The sequence below is a fragment of the Leuresthes tenuis genome, unplaced genomic scaffold (assembly GCF_036924035.1).
Source record: "Leuresthes tenuis unplaced genomic scaffold, fLeuTen1.0.hap1 SCAF_12, whole genome shotgun sequence".
Taxonomy (NCBI): Eukaryota; Metazoa; Chordata; class Actinopteri; order Atheriniformes; family Atherinopsidae; genus Leuresthes; species Leuresthes tenuis.
In genome coordinates, this window is record NW_027325366.1 from 27426355 (window position 1) to 27452599 (window position 26245).

The 26245-nt window shown below is 37.9% G+C and overlaps 1 protein-coding gene across 1 annotated transcript in view; it reads left to right on the forward strand.

Annotated features, from left to right (window-relative positions):
- wnt6b (wingless-type MMTV integration site family, member 6b) overlaps nucleotides 1–24212 on the forward strand; it is a 30158-nt gene extending 5946 nt beyond the window's left edge. The window contains exons 2-4 of the mRNA XM_072397336.1: nucleotides 10294–10514; nucleotides 20849–21153; nucleotides 22318–24212. Coding sequence (XP_072253437.1) covers nucleotides 10294–10514; nucleotides 20849–21153; nucleotides 22318–22779 — 988 coding nt within the window. The 3' untranslated portion in view covers nucleotides 22780–24212. The remainder of the gene's footprint in view (nucleotides 1–10293; nucleotides 10515–20848; nucleotides 21154–22317) is intronic.
- Nucleotides 24213–26245: the final 2033 nt, after the last annotated feature.

Here is a 26245-nt window from a genome sequence, read left to right on the forward strand (position 1 = left end):
TCAGAAAACACGGAAAAGCAAGCCCTGGGACCTTTAAAAACTGTTAAGTTCCTGTCACCAGCTGTTCAATAGTTTATATCTATTAAAATGTAAGCTTGTAAATTAATGTAATCTTAACCTTAATTTACATCGTTGTTGTGTTTGATGACCCCAAGATTATTTATGTGTCAAGTAGGAAGATGAGTTCCATGCTCTGGTACTTTTGAACTGATGGTTTAAGAATTTATTTAATATTAACTTCTGTGCTCTTTGACTATGAAATATCAGTCCAATGAATATCTGTGAGCTGAAGTTGTTTCGGATAGGCTGAAATTTCACAAATACCTCAGTGGCTGGCCAAATTAATTTTAAATATGTCTACAAATAATTGTCCCCGATGAAGCCCAGTCTCGTGTGTGACAATCCTGTGCTAAAGTTATGGGCTCAAACTGTGCACCATTATCTTGCCAGATAGCTTTTCTACTTCTAGATTTGGACTGTGAAAGTGTTTTCATACCCAAACTGAGCTAAGAACTTTGTGGCTCCGTCTAAGCATACAATAGGCCCTAGCTGATAGTGAGAGGAGGTTCTTTAAACTTTTTCTTCTTTTCAGATGATACTGGCCACACAGAACAGTTACCAGAGTCTATGATAAGTGGGTTTGTTGTAGAAAGGAGTGATAGTAATGGCAGTGTAGGCGAAATTAGATTTTTCACAAAACATTATCACCATTGTGTTTTCCAAGCCATTAACACTAAGTCTCTCTATTGTGTTGAAAAAAATATTCTATCACCATGACAAACATTTGCGTCACTTTGCTCACTGTCTGACAATGGAATCAACATGTTGCATCTCTTTTTGAGTGGAAAACATACCACAGCTTGCCAGAGGTAATTGCTAGTGTGATGTGCTCTTGTTAAAAGGAAAATGATTGTGTAATGGCCCCTATCTAGTTGCTATACATTTAGTTTGGTCTAGCTGACTTGGTTTTATGCATGACGAAGGCCACTCATCTCAGTCACACTTGGTTGAGTTACAGAAAGCATCAGCTTACATATCAGTTTACCAACTCTGTTTTCTGCAATCCATAGGGAGCATTGAGCTCATCCAGGCACCTTTTTAACCTCTCGTGTTTGTCTGAATATAACCATGGTCTGAGTCTGATGTGTATCTTTTGGCTGCCGGTGCTGCTGGGTGTGCCACTGTTGTTAAAACAGAACAAATGTTTTTCTCATGTGAAATTGCTTTCTCTTGCTGCTCTCCCTTTGGTCGCACTGAATTGTTACTGTTGATGGTTGCATTGCAAATTCTGAGTGTTGAAACTTTTTTTTGACAGATTCCATTATTCTTAGCCTTAGTTTAGATCAACATGACCAAACATGTTTGAAAAATTTGTCTAGAGATGGCAAACATTTTTTGTGTGCGTTTTCATTTTTGGCTTATTATATAATTTTTTTACAACCTTGCTTATATCTTTGCATGTCATCTTGTGTCTTCCTCATCCCACCCTAAGCCCCCCCATTTTTAGACTCTTTCTCTGTTGTCCTTTGACCCTTTTCCTTTTCCGCGCAGTGTCTAAGACTAGAGCTTGTCGTGACTATCCTCATCTCCAGCATACTTGAGGGATTAAGAAGAGATGAAATTCACTAATTCGTCTGTGAAAAAAGAAAAAACAGAAGGGCCCTGTACGCTACAGCTCTATATCTATGGTGCAGTGAGATCTTTAATGAAACTAAGGTCTCTCAGAGCACCATAGTTTAATCACTTTCTGATGCCCTTCTGGGCCCTTAAAATAATTAACTAGGTATCTATTTCTAATACTCCATCTGTATTTGAAACCTTAGTTTTCTCTCTTATTTCACCGACATAATGAAAAACCCAAGCCTTTAAACTTTGTCATAAAGTTGATCTATATTAGGTAATAAATCTGAAAATCTGATTTATTGAAGATGTTTTTTAAGTAGTACAAAACATTAGAATAACTTTAACCCTATACAGTTACAGCAGACTATTGTAGGGTATGGGTTTAGATATTCATGATCAATCTATGAATCTAGGATTTCTTTTGATTCTTCATCTGATTATATCTCTGATTGTTAGGCTATTCTCCCTCTGTTTGTGTCTTTATCATGAGGGGCAGTGTTTCCCCAAAGCCTCTGATAGCGTCGATGGCTGAACATCCTGCATGTGTTATCTGTTCAGGAGCTGTATCACAAATTACAGACTGAAGAGGAGTGGCACTTTGCACGAGAGATTCTGATTACTGCCTGACTTTGAAGTTTCTACTGGCAGGTGTATGCCAGTAGAAACCTGTTATCTATGTTCATGTCTGCACTGTATTAAATGCACCTGTTTGGATAACTATGGACATGTACGTGTGATATCTGCATCTTTGTGAATATTTCTTATGCATATATTGTATACTTGACCCATGAATATGTTTATCTTTACTGAAGGATCAGACACGTAAGCTTCCTTAAAGGAATAATATACAAAATATGAGTGATTTGTGTTTGTAAACCGCCTTCACTGCAGAGTAATGATGCACTCAAAAATCCCTAAATTTTCAAAATTAAGACTGAAAACAAGGAAAATGCCTTCATGTTTAATATGTAAAACTGTCTACCTTACCTGTGGCTGAGTTACCTGAGCAACAACCTCTTGTACCTTTTTCTTTTCTGATTTTTTCTTGTCAAGAATCGGAAAGGAATTAAAAACTCAAGTCTGTCACAGCTCAAAGCAATAGATTGGAGAAATAAATTTTAATTTACCAATTGAATCCCAGTGGTTATATATTAAAACACAAATAAACTACCCCCGATATTCAATCTAGTGGTGTCAATATTTGCTGGACTCACAGATCTAATGTATATAAAAATGCAATGTTCAGCATCCTCAAATGACTTTGCAACCACGTGCAGCAATATTGTATTAATATAGGCATTCAAATTATGACTTTGAGCTCCTTTATCATTTAGTGCTTTAAGATAAGTTTTATTTTCAATATAAAAAAGCAGCTTATTTTGTTTGTTTTTCTATTGGTACCATTGTCTTAGTGACCTATGTCAGAACTGGACATACTATAGGTTGTCTACCATGCAGTCACCACAGAGGTCCACAAATCATGTGTAATGGCTACTCACTAAGTCACAGCTCTTTACTTGGGCTTTAATTGAGTTTCAGCAGGTATAGCCATTATTGTAAAGTTAAGGTTTTGATGAGTGCTTATACGGCAGCTCCAAGGTCTTCAGCATCTTGCTAACCTGAGGTTGTCCAAGACTGAAAAGCTAATTGATCTTTAGCTATGGCAGCTGCCATATATGAGTTGATTCTGTTCCCTCTCTAAGAGTTGGAGGGTAAGGTTAGCAGAACCTCTTTAATTCTTGTCTTACAAGTCAGGATGGCTGCATTAATTGATGTTGCATATGTCAGGTAAGGGTGAAAACAGCTAACATGGTTCCTTATATTCGTTGTATTTTCAAATTATTACATTTTTGGGTTTCAGTATTACACATTTTATTCACGTTTTACAGTAAGTTGATAAAATTCAGGGCAGATGTCCGCTTTAAAAACATTTACTGCAATTTGTCAACTTCTTGCTGACCTCCTCCACTATATTCCAACAGCATTAGCATAATATTAGAGTTACATAACATATCTTCGTTTGCTTTTTCTAATTCTTCTTCTTTGGTGTTTAGCAGCAGTCAATTGTCATGTAAGACATATCTTTATTATTTAGACAGTATTTTTTGGCGTATATGTATCCTTATTTTATGGAGGCTGCAAACTCAATTATGGTCCGCCACTACAGAATTGTACTTGACCACATCATAATGAAGTCAAATTGGAGAAATTTCCACACCTCTAGTCCACACAAGTTTGTCGGAAGCTGCTTTATAATCAGAGTCGAACTGAGTGCTGATTATCAGTCTTCACACCTGCATGCTGTCATACTCTGGTGTCTATACAGACTCTGGCCAAAATATTCAGACCACAGCAAATTAAGAAAAAACAAAGCGATTTCATCTGTATTAGTCTGTACATGCTGTTTTGTTTTTAAACAAGCACTGCTTTTCACGCCTGGAATATGCACTTCTTGGATCCCACAGTAAAGTATTTCCATAATACTTTACCTCGAACATTAGAGGAAGAACACTTCAATGTTTTTCTTTCCAAACAAGGACAAGAATGCTTGGCACTTGCAGTACATTTATCCCATCATCCAATTAATGCACCCCATTTTTGGTTATATCTCCAGCAATGTACTTTTCCACCTGAGTTCACCCCATTTCCAGCAATCCCACTTCCCTCATCACGCCCCGTTTCTAAACTTCTAAGGCAGTTCAATGCACATTATCCAGACTCCAGAAGAAACTCAGGAATGATTTTATCCCACCATGTCAAAAAGTATTGTTTTGATGTACTCTCTTACTTTGAACATAAGTTACTTTGACATATGTCTTAATTGTTAAAGTCTTAACTTGCTCGAGCTCAACAAAGGATAGTTGTGTAATTAGACAAGAAAAATGTATAATCCGGAATCATCTTCAGTTGTACACTACACTTCTTATGTAACTTCCCAGGCTGAAGAAGATACCATGTGGGAATGAGTTGTGTTTATGGGGTTTTGGTCTGTTAGTGGTTGTTACAGTAAAAGAAGAAAAAGAAATGCTGCCCACACAAAAAACTTCACACTGCCTATACTGCATATACATATCACACTGAATGTTTTCTCAAAACTTTGATTTGTCAGTTTTGAAACCAACCAAACAAAGAACAAGAGACATTAACAAAGTATGAATTCCTTATCAGCACTGATCACATGTAGGATGCCTGGTTAAATAAATCAGCTTTTGTTATTTGGCTGAGACTATTACTGAACTTAGACTGAAAAGACATGTGAAAAGGCTTTGTATTCTTTGCTAGATTTCCACAGCCACACTCCCATCTCACACCGTCTACATGGATATTAGCTACAGATTTTAGGTATGGGAAGTTGGGCTTTTACTGTGGTAGTAGAAGGGGCTGCTTCTCTAAGTGACAGCATAGCATGCTGTGAGGGATGCCATATTTATGAATGCTCAACAGTCCTTTGGCTTGCTTATTTCAAACTTTAAGAATCTCAAATAGATCATTTTGTATTCTTTTCCTCCTCCATGTTTCCGTCCATTTAAAATGGCATGTGGGGAGTAGGGACTACCCAAATTCCACCACACTTTACACACACGCCTCATCAAATATACTGGTGGTTGTTGGACTGATCATGGGTAATGGGAAGATTGGAAAATCCTGCCCAAAACCTGTCACATGGTGTGTTATGATCATTTCATTGGAAAAGGTTTTTGATGTGAGGCAGAGTGCAAAGTGAAGTTAAGTGAAAAATCACATGTTCCCATTTTGGAGGGAAGCTGTTTTGGCAGAGTTGAAATAGATGTTAATATAACAGGAAACAACCTAGAAAATAATGATTAAAAGCAATTGAGATTGATGTCTTAACATATTTTTGTGATAAGGTTTTTGTGTAATGTAAAATAAAGTGTTGCAAGTCAAAGCCCAAATGACTCATGAGTAGTATACACTACTACAATGCTTAATGTTAATTCTTCTGTCTGATACATTGTGTCTTCATCTCTTTCATCGGTCCACTTTGCAGTGTTTTCTTTTTTGCTGAAAAAGATCATAAGGAATGTTTTCTCACTTTGTGAATGCCCTGTAACTGTCTTAGTCTTTCTCGCTTCCAGGATTCTTTTCTCTGACAGTGACACAGGACTCTACCCAGTGCATTCACAACTTTTACAACTCTACACCTCCCATTATAAAATCCAGTCTGGTTTTTAATCTGCTGACAGTTCTTGCTTCCTAACTCTGCCCCTGGCACACATATTCATACAAAAGGAAGAAAAAAGCCACCTCTTCTTTGCATCCAATCACACTGCACTATGAACATACAGATATTTGTTTTAATCTCTCTGTCTGTGTTAGGCTCTTGCTGTTTCCGAGACACACACATTCCCTGATGGCAGTAGTTGAGCAATAAGCGGTTTTTGAGAGGGAGTGTGTTCCTAAGTGTAGTACCTCCATCTGCTAATTAGCACCTACAGACTGTCTGTATGACTTAATTATCTGTTTGACATGTTGAATACTTACTCACACTTTATCAAAACAGACACCTGTATTGCAAGCTCTGCATTGTTTCCATGGCAATGTTGTCAATACACTCCACAGCAGATCTGTGTGTCTGCATAGGCCTGGGATTCAAGCTCAGATGCAGGCACTTGTATGTTTTTCAGTTGTATTAATTCATATTTTTTACTTTGATATTCAGGTTTTCACTCCACATACTACCCATCCATCCATTTTCTTTACCTGCTTAATCCAAGTGTAGGGTCGCAGGGGGGGCTGGAGCATATCCCCACCGAGAGGCGAGAGGCAGGGTCTACATGTTGTGTATGTGATTGTTTAATTAAATTAAGTTTTTGAATTGCGCCAAATCACAACAAATGTCACTTCAAAGATATACTCCAATTCAAGTCAATTAGAAATACATGGCACTGTGACCTGGAGGCAGACTCACTAAGGATGGGCAAGACATCTGGAAAGACTGGCCCATGATCGAGATGCATGGAGAGAGATAATCGGAGGCCTGTGCCCCAAATGGAGCCACAGGCGATGACTGACTGACTGATGATCCATTTCATTGTAATACAGTCACAATTCAATCAAATTAATTAAAATCCAAATTAATCCAATTCATACGATGCCAATTAACTAAGATTGCATTGAAACTTCTCTTTGATTTTGAACTTTTCTCTTTGATTAATTTCCCGTCTTGAGTATGCATAAGGCCAAGGTGGAGAGAAAAACTCCCTTTTAACAGGATGAAACCTCAGCAGGACCAGGCTCAGAATAGACAGCCATCTGCCTCTACCGACTGGGGGTTGTGAGGACAAGAAAAAAAGGACAATAAGCACCACAACACCAGGCCAGGGATACCTGCTGAGCTAAAGAAACATTAGTTGGTGACAACAAATATTTCACCTGTGCATGGAGAGTAAAGAGAGCAGAGTAAAGAAAGGTGCATTAAGATAGGGTCCCCCAGCAGTCTAGGCCTATAGAAACATAAATAAGGGATGTTTCAGGGTCACCTAAGAATCACCTAAGAATCCCTAACTCTAAACTTTATCAAAAGAAAGTTTTCAGCCTAATCTTAAAAGTTTAGAGAGTGCCTTCCTCCTTAACCCAAACTGGCAGCTGGTCCCACAAGAGAGGGGCCTGATAACTGAAGACTCTGCCTCCAATTCTACATTTAGAGACTCTAGGAACCACAACTGAACCTGTAGTGTGACAGCAAAGTGCTCTGTTGGGAAAATATTGAAAAATTAGATCTTTAACATACGATGGAGCTTGTTCATCGAGAGCTTTATATTTAAGGAGAAGAACTTTAAATTATATTCTGGAAATTATATTCTAAAACTGGAGAAACATGATCTCTCCTGTTAGTTCTCATCAGAACTCTGGCTGCAGCATTTTGGATCACCCGGAGACTTTAAGAGAATTTTTGGGACAGCCCAATAATAAAGAATTACAGTAGTCCAATCTTGTAGTAACAAATGCATGGACCAGTTTTTATACATCACTTTGAGACAGGATATTCCTAAATTTAGCAACAATACGAAGATAAAAGAAGGCAGTCATAGAAACCTGTTTCATATGTGAGTAAAAGGACAGATCCTAATGAAAAAATAAATCAGTGGTTCCTCATTGTTGTACTGGAAGCCATGATTGTGCTATGTAGAGTAACTATAGAGCTAGAAAGTGTCTTCCTGAAGCACTTAGCACCAACTTCAGTTTTATCTGAACTTAGAAGCAAAATTCTGACTCATCCAGGCCTTGTCTTTAAGAAATGCATGTTGTCTAACCAAATGCTTGGTTACATCTGGTTTCATAGAGAAGTATAGCTGTATATCATGAGCATAGCAATGGAAATTTACACCATGCTGTCTAATAATATTACCTAATGGAAGCATGAATAAGGTGAAAACAGAGCACTGTGGAACTCCATGACTTACTCCAGTGTGTGGGGAATATTTAAATGAACAAACTGGAACATATCTGATGAATATAACCTAAACTGGTCTAATGCAGTTCTTTTAATCCCAGTAACATGTTCAAGCCTCTGCAACAGAATGCTGTGATTGATCATATCAAATACAGCACAGAGATCCAACAGAAGGTCATTGATAACTTTCACTTATGCTCTGAATCCCGACTGAAAACCTTGAACATTATGTGGAATTGAACTATGTTTAATTCTATTACAAGATGAATTGAGTATAATCTGCGCTGTCTACATTATTCACGTTGTATTTTACATGCTGGTGTGTATTTGATCGTTTGCCTGCAGACCTGCTTTTTTCCATGACATGATTGATAAAGCAGTTGGCACAAGGTGTTTTCATTCCATCATCTACTGACATGTTAGCTTGTCAAATTAATGGTTTTATTTATATGAAAAAAGATATAACTTTTCTATAACACTGGAATTGTGCAGCTGTGTGTACATCCATACGGTCTCTCTGTGTGCACACACTGACAGACACACATGTCTTGCTGAGAATCAGACCGCCAGGGGAGAGGACTGGGGAGAGTGTTTGCTCTGCTTCTTAAAACAAACTCTCCAGGCAGATGAATGATATCAGGAGGTGTGATTAACAGGGACAAGGCTGAATGAAAAACTGTGAGGTAGCCCTTTGGTCACCCTCACTTTCTCTCTCCCTTGCTGTTTCATGCTAAAACTTAAAAGTAGTGGATCAGGTTTGCTTACATGCAAGGATTATAAGAGTGTGACATGAAAAAAATGACAGGAGACTGTTAGAAAAGGTGTCTTACACATACAGAAGAGTGGAAATAAAGTAATCTTGTAAAGCCACTTTCCTGTTATGCCACTGAAGTGGCCACAGATGCTGGCAGTGATTTTAAATAGTAAAGCCAAGCCTCTTTTTGCCATTAAGAGTTAGAATCAACTATTTATCTGTATTATATACACTCATCTATCAAAGCTGCTTAGGAGGTCCAGAGCTGCATTTGTCAAATAATAAATGTATATAACCTACATCTGTGGATGGCACGGTGAACTGTGTTCCTAGACAATGATTTCTGGAAGTGCTCCGGAGCCCATGCTGTAGTTTCCATGACAGAATCATGTCTATTTTTAATGCAGTGCCTTCTGATGGCCCGAAGATCACGGACATCCAATACAGATTTTAGGCTATGTCCAATGTGCACAGAAATGTCCTCAGACTCTCGTAATCCCTTGATGATACTTCTTATGTGTTGTAGATGATGAAATCTTTAAAGTCTTTCCTGTATTAAGTTGAGAAACAATATTCTAATATTGTTCCAAAATATGTAGATGCTCTTGTTGCAGATTGCTGAACCTCTGCCACTCTGAGTCTGAAAGACTCACTTTTCTGAGGTGTTGTTTTTATACCCATTCATGTTACTAACCTGTTGCTAATCATCATAAGTAGTCGCAACATGCTCCCCCAGCGGTTTCTTTTTTCGGAACACCTTTCCCACCTTTAGTTTCCCAGCGTTTTTGAGATGCTTTACTGCCATCAAACTCAAAATTAGCTAACATTATTCATGAAATAGTAAATTGTCTCATCAGTTGATTTGTTCGATATGTTCTAACCCTTCATTTATGAGGTTTTCAAATCATTTAATTCAGTTTTGATTCTCATTTTACTCAGTGTGGGACACTTTTTTAGAATTGGGGTTATGCATACTTTTCATTTTGAAAGGATTTAATCTGGGAAGTTTAAAGGAGAACTGATTTGAAGGGTATGTGTGGTTTTAGCGGTAAGGTTCCTAACTGGTATATCATTTACAGAAAAGCTGCATCATCTTGGAAATCTAGAAAGTCTGCTTTTTGGTTTCCCAAAATCATCTTAAACGTGATTAAGATACAACTGTAAATTGCCTTTCTCTTGACATGCATCCAAATATGTGACTTCTAACTTTGTGAAGACCACACAATTCTTCCAAGTTCTTTCAACAGTAAAATAAAGACTTGTTAATATGACGTCAGAGCTAAGATGCCGGGAAACTGTGCTCTGTTGTCTCCCACGTGCCTATTCAAGAAGCACATTGTCGCCACAGCTGAGATGTGGTGGGTAGAGCTGGCAGGCTTGGGGGCCAAAGAAGAAAACTTAGCTGGCATTGATTTTTTGGCAGCCAGTGATCACAATGTGAACTTTCCTGACATGTTGCTACAGATTGATCTGTTTCCTAACATGGTTCAAACTTTTGCAGGGCAGTGGGCAGTCCTCTGGTCATGGACCCTAACAGCATTTGTAGGAAAGCAAAACGCCTAGCGGGGAAGCAGGCTGAACTTTGCCAGACTCAGCCAGAGATTGTCAACGAGGTGGCCAAAGGAGCGAGGCTGGGTGTCAGGGAGTGCCAGTACCAGTTCAGGTATCGCCGCTGGAACTGCACCAGCCACAACAGATACTTTGGCAAAATACTCCAACAAGGTGAGTGAGTAAAGAACTGATGTGTCCAATTTTGCTTATGTAACGACAATCTCTGTGTATTACTTTTCTCCTGTCTTTTACTTGTATTATATGATATGAAGTTACACTTTTAAAGAAATCATTGAACATTTTAGGAACTATGCTCATTTGATTCTTTCTGTGGGTTAGATGAGATGACATACCCAACTCTTAAATAAATAGTATGCTACAGGTAATATGCAAACATACTTGAGTACTTTTTTTCCATTAGTATACTTCAATAAACTAAAATGTGGACTGGAAATATATACCAAGTACACTAGTAGTATATAGATGAGTGTACTTGTTGTTTACTTGAAAGTGTACTTTTGTAAATTTAAAAATGTTCCAATTTAGTCCTAAGAAGTATTAAATTAGTATACTTTCTAGTACAGTACAAGTACATGGTCCGTAGTATACTATACTTATACGCAAGCATAGTTAATAAAATTAACTTTGTGTATACTACTTTTTGCTAAGGGACAATTAGCAGCCCATCAGAGTAGCTGACTTATCGTAAATAAAGAAAGGACATCTGTTACCAAAATGTAAATGAAACACTTTGTGGTCATGTGTATATTTGCAATTTGTGCAAAATCACTGCATTACATGCAAGATGTTTTGTCTGACAAACAGGTTTGGTATGACTTACAGGTGCTTATAGGGATATTTTGGGTGGAGTTAGGCTCACTGTTTTCCCTTATTTACATTCTCCAGCTGCAGCTTCATATGCAGCCAACAATCTCGAGTGTGCTTTTCAAAATAATGTTTAGCAACATTATCTATAATTTCTGCACAGTGGTATAAGTTGCTGAATGCAATGATTTGAAAAATGACACGGTTGACTTAATGAGCTTTAACGGTTCAAGTAAAAATTCTCCCAGTGAAATTAATTCTAAATTTATGGTTGAAAGAAAGGTGACAGTGCTTTGTTTTTTTCTAGTGAAAAACAGCTTTGTTTGCAAAGTAGACAAAATTATGAAAATGTAGATGGATAGGAGATGATCTTGTTGTTCATAAAGGTAGAAACAGCATTTATATTGTCATCGATGTTTCTTGCTTTTGACTAAGGCTGGATACATGGTTTCAGTGTTTGCATGTCCAAACTTATTGCAACTCTGCAGACTCTCACAGGATCCTACACATACTACCTTTTGGGTCAGCTGTGCCAGAGCTCCTTCATGCATGGGCATGAAATGTGTCTACTGCACATTTTAAAGGGTGTGGCCACACCCTTTAAAATGTGCAAAAAATGCCCATTATGGTTCCTTTGTACCATGTCTTCTTTGTTTTGATATTTTGTTGATCTGGATGGAAATGGAATCAGGTATTAAGCATGCTGACTCAGAAGCAGCCAGGTGAGGATACGTGTCACACAGCGGACAAGCAGATGCGAAAACTTGCAGAAAATTGCCTTGAAGGCCGGTAGATTATAGACCGGGATTGTTTGGTCTTGTGTGTTTTTTGTAGCCTACCAGGTAAACAGAAAGTGACCCAATCCTTGCAACAGCAATTTAAAAGTTGTATATTGACACAAATACATTTCATTAAACAGATCATTTATGTTGTGTGGATTTGGTCAGACAACAGCTTAATAAAAGAAAACACACTTTGTGAAATCAATCAGGCTCTATACATTTATCATCAGTCCTTCCAAAATCTTTTCATGAGATTTTAATTCTTTGCAAGCTCATTACAAAAGTGTCATGTCCAATTTTTCAGCAATCAGTACCTTGGGATTGCAGCCGGTGCTCTTACGTCAACTTGAGGTCAGATCCCTGTCTGACAGCATTCTAACAGACAAGGGTGGCTGTTGTATTTCAGACTAGACATACTCACACTTGACTGACTCTCCTCTTCATCAGATTGGGCATGCTTGAAATGATTAGCTAAGATTGCATTTTCTCGTAGCATCTCCCTTAAGATCTCCTAACATCTTACTAAAACTCTTTGAAGTCTCTAATATAACTGACATCGGGTCACAGCTGGGTCTTCTGCAATTACTGTGTTGGTTTTTCTCTTGTGTGATTAGATTCTTAAAGATCTACTTGTCTCCTGTTTGACTGGCATTACAGGAGACCTTCTACTCGTTGTGTTTAGTCAACAAACAAGGAACATTTGATATTGAGTCACGCAACCAAGCATGTTATTAGATTCCTTTTGTTCTCTGCTGTTATTCACTTTAACTGACGTGTAACTTTTTATTCTTTTCCAATTTCACATGCTGTATTACACCACTCTGTGGGATTACAGGATAATTGGCGGTTTCTCAACCAGTGCTTTATAATTCTCATAAACTTGTGATTATTTCTTGACAGAACAGTAAACAAAGGATTTCACTTGAGGAAGGGAATGACTTGAAATGCTCTTTGACAGTTTTTACCGGTTCTTCTAACAGAACTTTGAACTTCTACAGCCATGGTGTTGAAATCTTCAGAAACTGAATAGCAACATTTTCTGTTTTGAAACAGTTTTAAATCATTCTTATATCAAGCCAGTTTGTTGTTTTAATGCAAAAATATTGTAAGTGCTGCCTCTCAGTTTCCTAACCCATACAATTTGATCATGTAAGGACATCAAAAAAGTTAAATCATCTAATATTTCATGTTGCTAAATCTTGATAGTTAAAAAGAATGTTTTGTCTCTTATCTCAACTGAATTATAACAACATGACTGTTGTCAGAATCTCCGACAGAGGAAAAAAAACTAAAGTGTAGATGGAGAGTGAGCGAGAGGAAGAGAATGGGGAAAAAAGGGGCAAGAATCTACCAGTTGAAGACAGTTAATCATGAATTCCTGCCTGTCTACAAGGGAGGCCAAAGTGCTCTTCTGTTTTGAAGCTTTTGTCCTCAATTACCTGGATCTGCTCTTAATGGCTGTTTATCATACTCTAATACTAGTAAATGTCCAAATAAAAGTGCCTCTGTATTTACCCTCTATAAGTGGTTTACTTAACCACATTGACATCTGTTTAAAGTTTTTGCCATTTCATACTGTTATGAAATCTTCTGATGACTCATGTTTTGCAAAATGCAACACAAAAAATGCACATCAAGTTTGAGTTCACTCTTAATTGGTCATTGTATTGCAAAGGGTTCCATTTGAAACTCATCCCCCCGAAAAAAAAAAATGGAATCATTGAGAATAAAAGTGAAAGTGCGGTTGTTTTTTAAACTGGCGCGCAAACCGCAATTCTGGTTTTTGTATTTATCATTTTGGCTAGTTGTCTTTCATTTGTGTTTGCGGCTGCTAAACACCAAATAGTGGAGGTAACTTCAATATGCATAATTTACTGAATTCCCAGGTTTTCTGTTTTTTTTTTTTTCTTTTGCATTTGATTTAATGTTTGCAACCAAAACCAGTTATATAACCATTTAGCAGGACTGGTGGCACAAATATAGGTGTAAAATTATATTTCATTCCTTTTTCTTGTTAAGTGGGTTTATGTGGAGTACCTACGTGTAGTCGATGGCTGCAAAAGACGTCGTCAGAGTGCTCTCAGTTTGGAGAAATAGGGATGAATTTTGATGGCCAAACTAGGCTAATACTGCCCAGAGGGAGGTTACATGTATATCATGTAAAATAACTCAAACCTCACAATTTTCATTGTGGTTTTAGCAAGAACAATAGAAAGTATTTTTACCCAGTGTTATATTTGAATCACAGTTTTATGCTTTGTCATTATCTTCTCACTTAAAGAATCTTGCCACTGATCAGCTTTTTTTGTTATATTACTTGGACAGCTTACTGATGGGCTTTACTGTTGCAACGTTTAAAAAAAATCGTGTTTGTATGAAGTGATGGGGAGCAGCACAGACGTTCCTCGGTTGAGAAATGAGTGAAAAAGTAAACAACTCACTAATACAAAAGTGACAGGATGTAAAATTCAAAATACATAGCAACTGATTTTCCAGTCAGCTACAATCATATGCATATCTCTCTATATGTAAATTAAGGTGGGCAGTGGAGAGAGAAGAAGGACTCAAATGCTGACACATAGGTAGGAGTTAGTGGAAGAACTGCACTTGAACTTGAAAAAAAACCTAAGAAGTATCAAAATCTGACTATATCCTGACCATGAGAGAACAGACACAAACTATGGAGCTGTAACTGCGAGGATCTGACAGTGACTATGAGAACCCAGAGAGCTTAAATACTGTGGAGCAATGATCAGTTAATGGTTGCAGCTTAGAAGATTGAACATAGGTGTGGCAGTGGAGCTAATGACAAGAGCAGGAGAGGACTGAGGAAACTGTGGTTGAGAAGATTAAATCAGAACCTGAAACAAATCCTAATAAGCTCAAATGACTAAAAAACAGACACAAAAACTAGATAGAAACAAAACATAGAAACAACAAAACTTGAAAAACCAAACCAAAGTAAAAAATTACACAAGTCCTAACTATACCAGTGCTTCGTGGATATTACCCGCTTTGTTTTTTAGGTATTTTATAATGCATTTCTGAAAAACAACATTTTATTGTGTGATTGTGACAGGGTGATACAAGACAAACTATTCCCTGAGAATGCAGTTGTACCTGTAGGACTTTCTGGAGAACAACCAACTTGACTAAACCCTCACATTTCTGCAAAAAAACGTACTTAAGCAAACTTTACTCTTTTATTCCACTGTAAACCGTGCACTACTTCCATCATGTGGTGTGTTTGTTAGATAACGTTCTGTAGAAAAGGATTGTCACTGTGTTCCACACTTTGCTCCATGTTAAAAAGTGTTATGGCGGCTATATGCCAACATATTTCTGAAGGGGATTGAAATTAAACTTCTTGTAGTCCGCACATCTGTGTGTATTTCATGCTTCAGTGTTTTAGATGATCAATGTGATAATGGATGCATCACATTTCCACTTGTACTAGACTTAAATAAGAGCACACACACTAAAGTGCAAATGCTTTCTTATTGACTTGCGTCAGACGGGCAGAGAGAGACTGAAGGTGCAAAGTGTGGAAATGTGCGAGGTGTCAAATTTTATGTGAGTGTATGTGTGTTTGTGTGGGTGTAATAGGGTTTTTTTTTTTTTTTTGGGGGGGTTTTAGTTGATTTCACAACATTACTGAAACACTGCCATTTCACAGCTTTATTGCAAGAGGTGCAAATGAATGAATGAACATGTTGACACAAGATCTTAATTTGTGTCTGAACCAAAAAATTCTTTCCTCTGGACACGAACATTTCACACACTCAGCTCCAAAACAAGGTCAAATTTCTGCTTTCTTGTCATTAATCGGCAGTTATTATCCTTCTTTCCTTGATCTTGGCTGTGTTTAAATAACATACAGACCCTAAAGCAGTCTTGACACGCAGTGTGAGCCAGCCGGTGAACGGGATCCTGGTAATCACACAGGGGCTGCTGCAGTTCTTCTTTTAGAGTCACAATAGATTGTTTGTAAATCGGTGCTGCAGGATAAACACAAACTTGCTAGGGGCTGTCTCGTGATTGCACACACAGAGTCATGTCAAGATTTCACAATTTTTCGCATAGGTAAAAACATATCTGAGAATAGGTAAGAGTAGATTTGAAATTTGGACAACTCAATAAGACTCTGCTATGGAAATAATAGCACGATGAGCTAAGAATTAATACAGAGAAGACAGTATTTAGTGAAGCTGTTTTCACATCAGCAACCCTAAAAATTTCCAGAGATGTTCCAAAGGGTTTGCAGCTGTGAGAGGTGGTGTGTGTGACTTGTTGTGGCAATTTTCCAGCCAGCTTTCTAGACATGTATTTGGAGCATTTACAATACCACACACACACACACAAATACTATTTGGGTTGTCTGTCTTAAAGGAATCTAAGTGGACCTTAGATGACGTGTGTCAACTTTTCATGTTCTTTCTCTGGCTTGCATTTTTCTTATTTATTTTCTATGTGCTCTGTCACTGAAAATGTTAAATGTTTCAGCACTCTCATAGAATGGCACAGTGTCTGTACTTCTCTAGTGTACTTCACCTCTGAGACTATGAGTATGAAAGTAAGCAGGCTAAACCCATAATTCAAGTCCATACAGATAGCATAGTAAAGATATTATAGTTTTTGGTTAATGCAATGTTGTTTAACCATGTCCTACATTTATCCAGTAGGAGATTTCCTTGTTCAGAGGCAGCTGTTTAAAATAATAATGAACATATTGGCGAGTTAATTGAAGGTTGTTTTTCTTTACTTGGTTTGTTTGTGTGTCTTGACTTGATTTTATAGCTTTCTGTTGCAGTTCTCGAAGGTTCACACTGCAGACACATATTTTGTCATCAAATCCAACAAAACATTTAATGTGCTTCTTTCTGTAAGAGACTATTGTTTGTTGGTGTTTTAAAATCTTTGTTTAACAGTAAGGTTATTGTCTGAGATATGATGCACTTGATCACCCCTGTGTTGTTGCCCAAAGATTGAAAAGTCATTAAATGAATATGTGCTAAATGCTGCAGAAGGAATTAGGAGCAGACATAGGCAGGCCCAGACACCCACCATGGCAGAGAATTTGTTTGGAATTCATGTCTGCAAGGAAAATGTGAAACAGGGTGCCTCAAATCATCAGATTTTTGATACCTTCTTTAACACTTCCCTCTTTATCCTCTCACTTCTGCAACCCCTTGCTTGTTTTCATTTCCACTCACAGTGTGTCCTTTGCCTTTCTCATTTTTTTTGCCAAGTTTCAGATTGATAGTTTGCTCTGGGGTTAAAAATACCTTCTTTACTGCATGAAAACAAAGCTAACGAAAACTGAACAAATGTCAATGAAAATAGGTTAAATAATACTTTTAGAATACATAGATGCAGGGATGCTGGGAGGTAAGACATCTTGATTTGAGTTTATTGTGGCTTGAAAATCTGAGCCCTGTGTTGCTGAGAAGCCGGAAGAATAAGGTGTGGTTTACTTGAGCTGTAACAAGAGCATGTAGCACACACTCACAATCTTATGTAGACAGTGTATGTACCACCATAAATGTGTAATGTTATATATACAGATACAACACTGATTTACTCAATCTGGCATTTTTCACATCCAATCCCCCCCAAAATATGAAATATCAGATGAAAACGTCACATAAACATTAGATGAGCTGAAAAGTTGAGAAAAATCTCAAATATCTTACTTTGAACAATACTTTTTACTTATTTACCCAATGATACACATGCACACTTATAAATCTACCCATACACGAAACATCTCATGGGGTCAGGGTGTACAGCTGGTATTGATATCAAGGCATGCTGGAGTGTGCAGGTTTCGTCACACGCCACCCATTCTTTGTGTGTGTGTGTGTTCTCATTCCTAATGAATCCCATTCACTGAATCATGCGATATGGAGTTGGCAGTGTTGATGTTGGTGACTGTACACTCACTGCCTTCCAACTCTTAGAAATAAGTCATTCACTTACTCTCCACACACCATACAATGGATGGGATATTTTTTTTAGCTTATGACAAGCTGTGATGCATTCTCTAACGGGTAAAGCGGACATTACATTGATTTACAGTATATTTATTTCTAGGTAACTAATGCTTACCTAGAAGTACTTCTTGCCTAACCCTAACCACAACCTTGCATAAAGTATTCTTACAAAAACTTTATTTAAGGGGACTTGCTTTTCACAAAGCGACGTATGGCCTCATTTTTATCTCCATTATACCAGTAATTTTACACACATAGTCACCACTACATTCCTATTTACCCTTATTTAAGCCCTAATCATCATTGATAAGATCATTGATAAAACCCATATCAAAACCCTAAGTTAAAGGTCTTATCAAAACAGATCTCTAAACTCCAGTATCTTGGTCTGACCCTCGCAAGTATAGAGTGCTCCCATGCCCCATGAAAATAGAAAAACAAGCATACTCATACAGATTAAACTGCATTTACACAGATGCAATGTGATATGTATGTAAAAAGGTTTGATGATGGCCATTTCAAATATCTCAATGTTTGGAATTGCAGGGAGGATCAGTGACTAGATCAGACACACGATTAATCAGTCGATTTGATAGACTAGCGTGTGCTCTGCTGCTTAAATTTTTTAAACTATTTTCAACTTCCCACCGCTAGCTATTCTAGCAAGGCAAAATAACGGACCCACAATTCTATTTGGCAACACAAAATGTTACCCTTTTCAAACTGGATTGTAATGTAATGTTTTTGTCACAGAGCAGTACATTGTTATATTCTTTGCCAGCACAGTTAGACAGTTGTTGGTTTTGGTCTCTTTCAGTCATTTCTGTACAAGAAAAAATATGAAACAATGACAACCTTTTTTTCCATTGTTAACTTTTTCCTTTGCTAAATTTTAATGAGTCAGACCAACTGAACTCAGGTTTCTAAAAATATGTTTAATCTGTGGGAGACTTTAGATTACCCTGACATTCAGATTTTTCTACCAAGTGTTTTATCACAAAGTAGACTGATTTTAAGATGTAGCTTGGACAGGAGCACACAATAGATTAAAAACCCAACAAAACTAAACTAAAAGGAATGAATGAATGAACATTTACAAATCTGAATTCTCTTATTTCAGTCCTGGGTGTAACTGCCATGGCTGCTATTTTTATTTTAGAATTAAAAACAATAGCTGCAATGACGGAGGATATGCCGTGTTGAGTTGAGGTTGAATATGATGCTGAAGCCACCGGGCAGGACACACGATCAATTTGCAGTTGTGGTTGGACATTCCTTTAGCCAGGAGTGCTAAGCTCTGCACCCAAAATAAACCAGCAGCTGCGGTGTGTATGAAAGTGCAAGTGTTTGAATGTGTGTGCATTTAAGAGAAACAGCACCTCTCAGCACCACAAATCCAAAGATGCTTGATGTTGTGGTTATGTAACAGGACTGAGAGGACAGTGCTTGTATCCTGTTCCATGAAGCTGAGACGTTGCCTGAATGGATTAAAAGACATGTCTGTATGATTTGATGGATGGAAATGACCTTCTTTTGCTTGTTGAAATAGTTTTTTGTTGTTGTTATTGTCCTCCAATGTATTGCAAAAAAACCCAGAAATTATCAAATACTTGAAAGAAAAATTAAGTAGGTTTACTATACTTACTTTCTGCTTACCCTTTGCTTGCAAGCTATAATATAATGTAGCATACTTTTTGACATATCAGGTTGGTCTTTGCTTTGCTTGTCAAGCAACATGTTAGCTTGTTAACCAGAAACAGCTACGCTTGCTCTGTCTAGGCATTAAGACTTGTTTCACATACACATACACTAGTAGTCCTTACATATAGAATTTTATGGTCTCCAATATGTGTGCAAAACTCCTTCTGTTTTTATTTTTTTTTATTTTTGCTGGAATTTGCTGTCTGCTAGCTAGTTGGAAAAACAATTATGCAAGAAGTCATTAAACTATTCAAACCATTAAATACCAAATGTATTCATTTCCAAGTCAAATGCTGAAAAGCACAGATAGTCACCAATGATATTAAATTGATGAGTTGCTAGTTGGCTAACATACAAAATAAATACATAGGAGTTTATACAAAAAGAAAATTTATTTAAGTGTCTACTTAATGGAACCTTCTCACTTAGCCTACTTTATGGCATGCACCATTGGTCTTGTTCTTCTGCAGTAGTCCTCCATTTACACAATCCATAAAAATGTACAGAATAAAACTTGGTAGGTTGTACCCTCTCCCATGGCTTCTATGAAGTGTATGTCAGTCTGTAGAGAAAAGCATCTCCTATGATTAACATTAGGGAAATATCCTTGTGCAAAGGAACACAGCCGAGAATCAATATTACATGAAGTCTATTCTATCTGTTCTATTCCATAATTCTATCATGGAAATCATTACATGAGCTCAGGAACATTTCCATAAATCTTGTCTATGAGAAATGTCATTGTCGTTTCTCTGGACCAAAGCTCGTTTAAAATGGACTGAGGCAAAGTGGATAACTGTTTCTTTCTGGAAAGAAAGCCCTCATCTCTGGTGGTATGGGGGTGCAGTAGTGCTTATGGAACTGGCAACTTGCATGTCAGGAAAGGCATCATTAATGCTCAAAAGTATATATGCTCCCATAGAGACAACACCTTCTCCAGAGAAGGCCTTGCATGTTCCATCAAGACAATGCTAAACCACATACTACATGTATTACAACTGCATGACTTTGTCGTAGCAGAGTCCAGGTGCTCGAGATTATGAGATTTGCAAATCCCTGTATTGTGTTTTTATTTACATTATACACAATGTCCCAACATTTTTGGAATAGAGGCTGTAGATTACTTTTGATGACATCAGATATTTCAACATAACTGAGATTACTCTAATCATGAATTTTGGTGACATTGTCTCTTTTACTGCAGATATCCGGGAAACAGCATTTGTCTATGCCATCACAGCAGCTGGCGTGACACACGCTGTGACCCAGGCCTGCAGCATGGGAGACCTCCTGCAGTGTGGCTGTGAAGCGACAAGGAATAGAGCGCCTCCAAGGCCACCTTCATCCTCCTCATCTGGGGATGGGGTTAAGTGGGAGTGGGGGGGATGCGGAGATGATGTGGAGTTTGGTTATGAAAAGTCAAAACAGTTTATGGATGCCAGGAGGAGAAGAGGCAAAAGCGATATCAGGACACTCATTGACCTCCACAACAATGAAGCTGGCAGGCTGGTAAGAAACAAGTTTCTTTTTACATTTTCAAGCAGTAGAAGTCCCCACAACATCAGCAACTTTCATAGAAAAAATAAAAAGAGGCAACGATGGTGCTTGCTCTTTGGAATCTTCCTTCATACCACATCATGCAAAAGAGAAAGACATCGCCTCTAGCCATATTTGTGCAGTGCCGTAAACTGATATTCTAACAAGAATCATGTTTCTGTAACAAAAAAATAAGAACGTGCCACATATTTTGTCTTCAAGCCTCCGAGGCAAGTAACTTCTAACATTTCCACAGGCCTTGTAGAAATTTTAACATTCTTCTTTGTTGCCTTAATTAATGCCCAGTGAATTATGGTTGCAAGAAATGTGGTATCAGAAAAGCGGTGCTAAGATTAAAAATGGACCCCTTTGTGACTTGTCCCTTTCTACTGCTTTTTTAGTCTCAGTATGTTACTGTCCACTTGCATAAATGTTGCACAAGAACCCCTCACAGTTATTAGGTTTGTTTTTGCTTGGGTCAAACTAAGGTAGAGAGGAACATAGGGGAGGTTTTTTGGCATGTTGTCCAATTGTAGCACTAGCGACAAACCATTTGAACATCATAAAAAAATGGCACACATATTCCCAGAGGTTGAGAAATAAAAATGCTGTGATGGGTTCACATTTCTGTTTGTGTGTATGCATGCATGTGTTCTTGTACGCACACTTTGTTGGTGCATGTGTGTCTAAGCGGACAGGTGTGTTTGCGTGTGTGTGTGTGATGGGTTAATTATGTGCAGTATAAGTGAATGATCTGTTGTCAAGGCTTGTTAGATGTAGGAAGGCCAGAGGCAACATTGAGGTAAAAGGGGGGTTGGGGAAAAATTCCTTCAGATCAGCGTCTGCTTTTATCTTACCTATCTATCAATGAGTGTGTGTGTGCCCGTGTATGTGTGCGTGTGCGCATGCTCTGTTGGCTTTGTCTGTGATGTATGGAGAACACAATAACACATTTTTCTTTAGTGAACTTGTCATTTGTCAAAAGCCTCACTTCGGGGTACAAGTTAAAAGTTCTTTGTCCCTTTTTTCTGTTTGATCAACCTTCTCTCTTTCCTTTTTTTTCACTGCTTATACTCCCTCACCTCTTTGTTCCCCTCTCCTCAACCCACACCCCCTGCCCACACTCTCCCCTGCTAGGCAGTGAAGCTCTACATGAGGACTGAATGCAAGTGCCATGGACTCTCGGGCTCGTGCACCTTGCGCACGTGCTGGAAAAAGATGCCTCATTTCCGTGAAGTGGGCGACCGCCTGCTGGAGCGTTTCAATGGCGCCTCCAAGGTGATGGGTGGCAACGACGGGAAGACCCTGATCCCTGTTGGCCAGAATATCAAGCCACCAGATAAGCAGGACCTGATCTACTCGGACGAGTCTCCAGATTTTTGTCTTGCAAACCGGAAAACGGGTTCACTGGGAACAAGGGGGCGAATGTGCAACAGCACAGCCATGGACATCAGCGGCTGTGATTTGCTGTGCTGCGAGCGAGGCTACCGGGAGGAAACAGTGGTGTTTGAGGAGAACTGCTTGTGTCGTTTCCATTGGTGTTGTGTTGTCCAGTGTAAGAAGTGCCTGGTACGAAAAGAGCTTAGTCTGTGTCACTGATGAACTGAGTTGGCTAGTCAAATTACTTTGTTAATTATAACTACTTCTGTTACTTTTTAGGTTCTTGCTTTAGTTTCGCTGGTGTGAAAGAAGGAAAGGATTTGGACCATGGTGATCTTTTTTGTTTTAGTTTTTTACAGTCAGACCATAACCCCAGGAACTTTCATTTGAAATATTAAACCACATTGTTCGATTCCTATGAGCTTTGAATGGATCGCCAAAGACGTTCCCTCTCTGAACTACCTATTTCCTGTTTCGTGCATATGACAAAGGACCAAAGAATGTTCATCTTCATTAAATAAAAGGACCTGTGCATGGAGGATCTGGTCTTGACTAAATGGCACAGTTTGAGTCTCCTCCTTCCACTCCTACTTCAACAACAGTGCTTTGTGTAGCTATAAACTAAAGAGTTGCATTCACCATAAGCCTGATTAACCTTATTTCATAAACTGGCAACAAATTTACTAGTACCACACTGAGCATGATGAAACCTGGCAAGCCTGTAGTGACTATTGTACTGTCTGTTATTTAAAATCATTCAATGAGTCCATTGTTTCTTATCTACATTATGCTATAAGATGATATGGTCCAAATTCCAATATTTCCATTTTACTTTAACATGTGTGTTCATCCAGTTACTGTTGTCTAACAGTATAGTCCTATGTTTAATTAAACATCACCAGCAGTCTGTGAATGTTTACACCATACTACCCACAATACATTTTGTCCAAATCTTTTAAAATGTTCATATAATCTGTGTCTCTCTCTCATTGTTACTGAATTTTATCCATTTCATCAAATGTGGACACCAGGTACAAAAAAAAAAATTCTGGTCTTGACAAATGTTTTCTGCTACTGTGTCAATATTATGCAAAAAAAGGGAAGCTGTGTCACATTACAAGTTAGAAGAATGCTGTCAACACTGTTCTTTACAGGTGTAGACTTGGCCTGCCAGGAATGACTCTTATTTATATAAAGATATGATGACAAGACTACTCACCTCCATCCCTCTCAGAAGCACTTTGGATACAGTAGCTACCGTGGACTTCCTCAACAGCGTGGCAATCAAAACTTCTGGTGTTGGCTGTTTCTTCTAAACCAAAAAAGAACCTTATGTTCCCCTGACATTGTTTGATATCAAGAAAATGTACATTTTTGTTAAACTATTAAGATATACAGGGCTAATATAATAATGCACTTTGGATGTTAGTTTTGATTTGATACTGTAAGTGCATATTTGAGTGTGTATGTGTGTGTGTGTGTTAAAGAAGGTTTGCAAGATTATGTATATGTGCAGGTTAGCCAGTTATCACCATATCCTTCACTCGACAGTACTTACGTTGGTATCTGTAAGTTCCTGTCTGGCGTCTATGCTGGTTATTAAAAGCACACCTCTCTGTGACTCTCTGTCTCTGAATGAGACGGACAAGATCTTTTCATTGTTGTTCATTTCCATGTGGAAGCTTGTTCCCATAAAGCTACCATGTCATCTCATTTATACTTACGTTTTCTTATATGACAACATACAGGAAGCATACTGAACTATAACACTGCAATGCTTCATCTCTGTTGATGTTTTTTGTGTTCAAGCAACTGTTTAGTTGGTATCTTATCTTGCCATTAATAATTCCAAGTCTGCTCTGTCTGATCTTGTAGCTGGTGGTGTATCATTACTCATAACTGTATGATGTTCCCAAAGTAACCTTATCTTTTATAGTCTGCTCCATGACAGCATTTTTAAGAGCCAAAAACAAATGAACAGCTTTGTAAATGTATTGATTATTTTGTTATGAAAGTTATTGATGATGAACATCTTTGAAATTCTTCATCAAAATTTTACCATAGAAGCCCACAGCTTTTTGTGTAAAATAGATCAGTGTTTAATTGAGACTATGCACCTCCCCTAAACATGCCCCTAAAATAACGTATGCTTACGTCCTTCTGCTTATGGGAGTGTTATTTTACAGGCTCATATTTAAAGGTATGACCAAACGACTGAAATCCTAATTGTGTTTAAAGGACTGATTACATTTTTCCCATTAAGGCGTCTGCAGAAAAGCAGTAATCTCAACACCACTGACCTGGGTGTTTTCTCATTTGCGATTAAAAAAAAAACCTGAGCATGGCACTAAAACACCTAATTAAAAAAAATCTTCCCAGATATAAATGTGGCAGTATTGACAGGTTCAAAAAATGAAACACAAACTACTTAATTTATCCAAAGCTTAGTAATGAAATCCAACCAGATTCATCCATTTGTCATTTTTAAAGGCAGTTTTTCCCATGTTGCTTTTCATTTCCCACTGCAGATACTTTGATTTCCTTCTGATGTTACTTTGTAATTTCATTAAACTAAAAATGTGTAAACAGAATATGATGACTAATGACTCACACTCAAAACATCCCTAGAATTTACCCCTCTCACTATGCACAGCACATTACAGAGCAGTGTTGCTTGATTGTCCTACATTGTTTCATAAAAATGCTGCTGAAAAATATCTTCAAAGAATCCTGAAAATAAAATTGAGGGACCCAATTAAACAAACTTTACTTAAATGTGGTCCTTTGTTGACCTGGAACTCTATATAATAATACATGTCAGTGTAGCAAGAACTGAATATTATACTTTATTAAATCACCAAAAGGACATTACACTATTGCAGTATAAATTAGTGAGCAAAAATAACTAAATGAAAATGTATTTGTTAAAAGTTTAGATGTAGAAGTGAAAAAGGTGTGGTTAAAATCTCCACAGATCATCATAAATGCTTTTGCATGTTGTGTCTGTAGCTTGGCGGCAGTTGAGCTGATGATGTCATATGCTGCATCAGTAGTTTACTGAGGTAAACTCTCTCTCCAGACACAGTGGACAAAAACTCACAGCAAGCAGTTTCCCATCTTGGGGGCAGATTTGCTCCTTCACAGTAGCATGTCCACAATTAGACCATCCGTTGTTAACGAGCACCAGTCCCTCCTCCTTTACTATTACTGCATTTCCTGCTGTATCTGTCTGCCCTATAGTCTAAGAGTCAGCTAGAGAGACACTGGGTGGGAGTATTTCCTTTTATATTTCCAATATTACTGCTATATAATCTTTAAATTGACAGACTTGTCCATTTTACCTGCCAGTGGTTTCACATTCCCAATGATGATTAGAGGAAGCAGTTAAAACATCTTCCTTATTGCACTCCATTTTGCTCCTGCCTTACATCTGTGATGTCCCCTCTTCAACTCATCAGGATTGATTAATTAATTTTCATATGGCCAAGTTTAAAGTCCTGACTTAAGTCCAAGTTGTGGAAGGAATTGAAGTGAGATGTTCATGAAGGAAAACCCACCAACATCCTACAAGTGAAGCTGTTCTGTACAGAGTAATGGGTCCTCCAAGGTGACATTGAGGACTTTTTGAGGGCTCATTGACACAAAAAATGTTAAGTTGTTGCTACTGCTGCAAAAAACTGCCAAA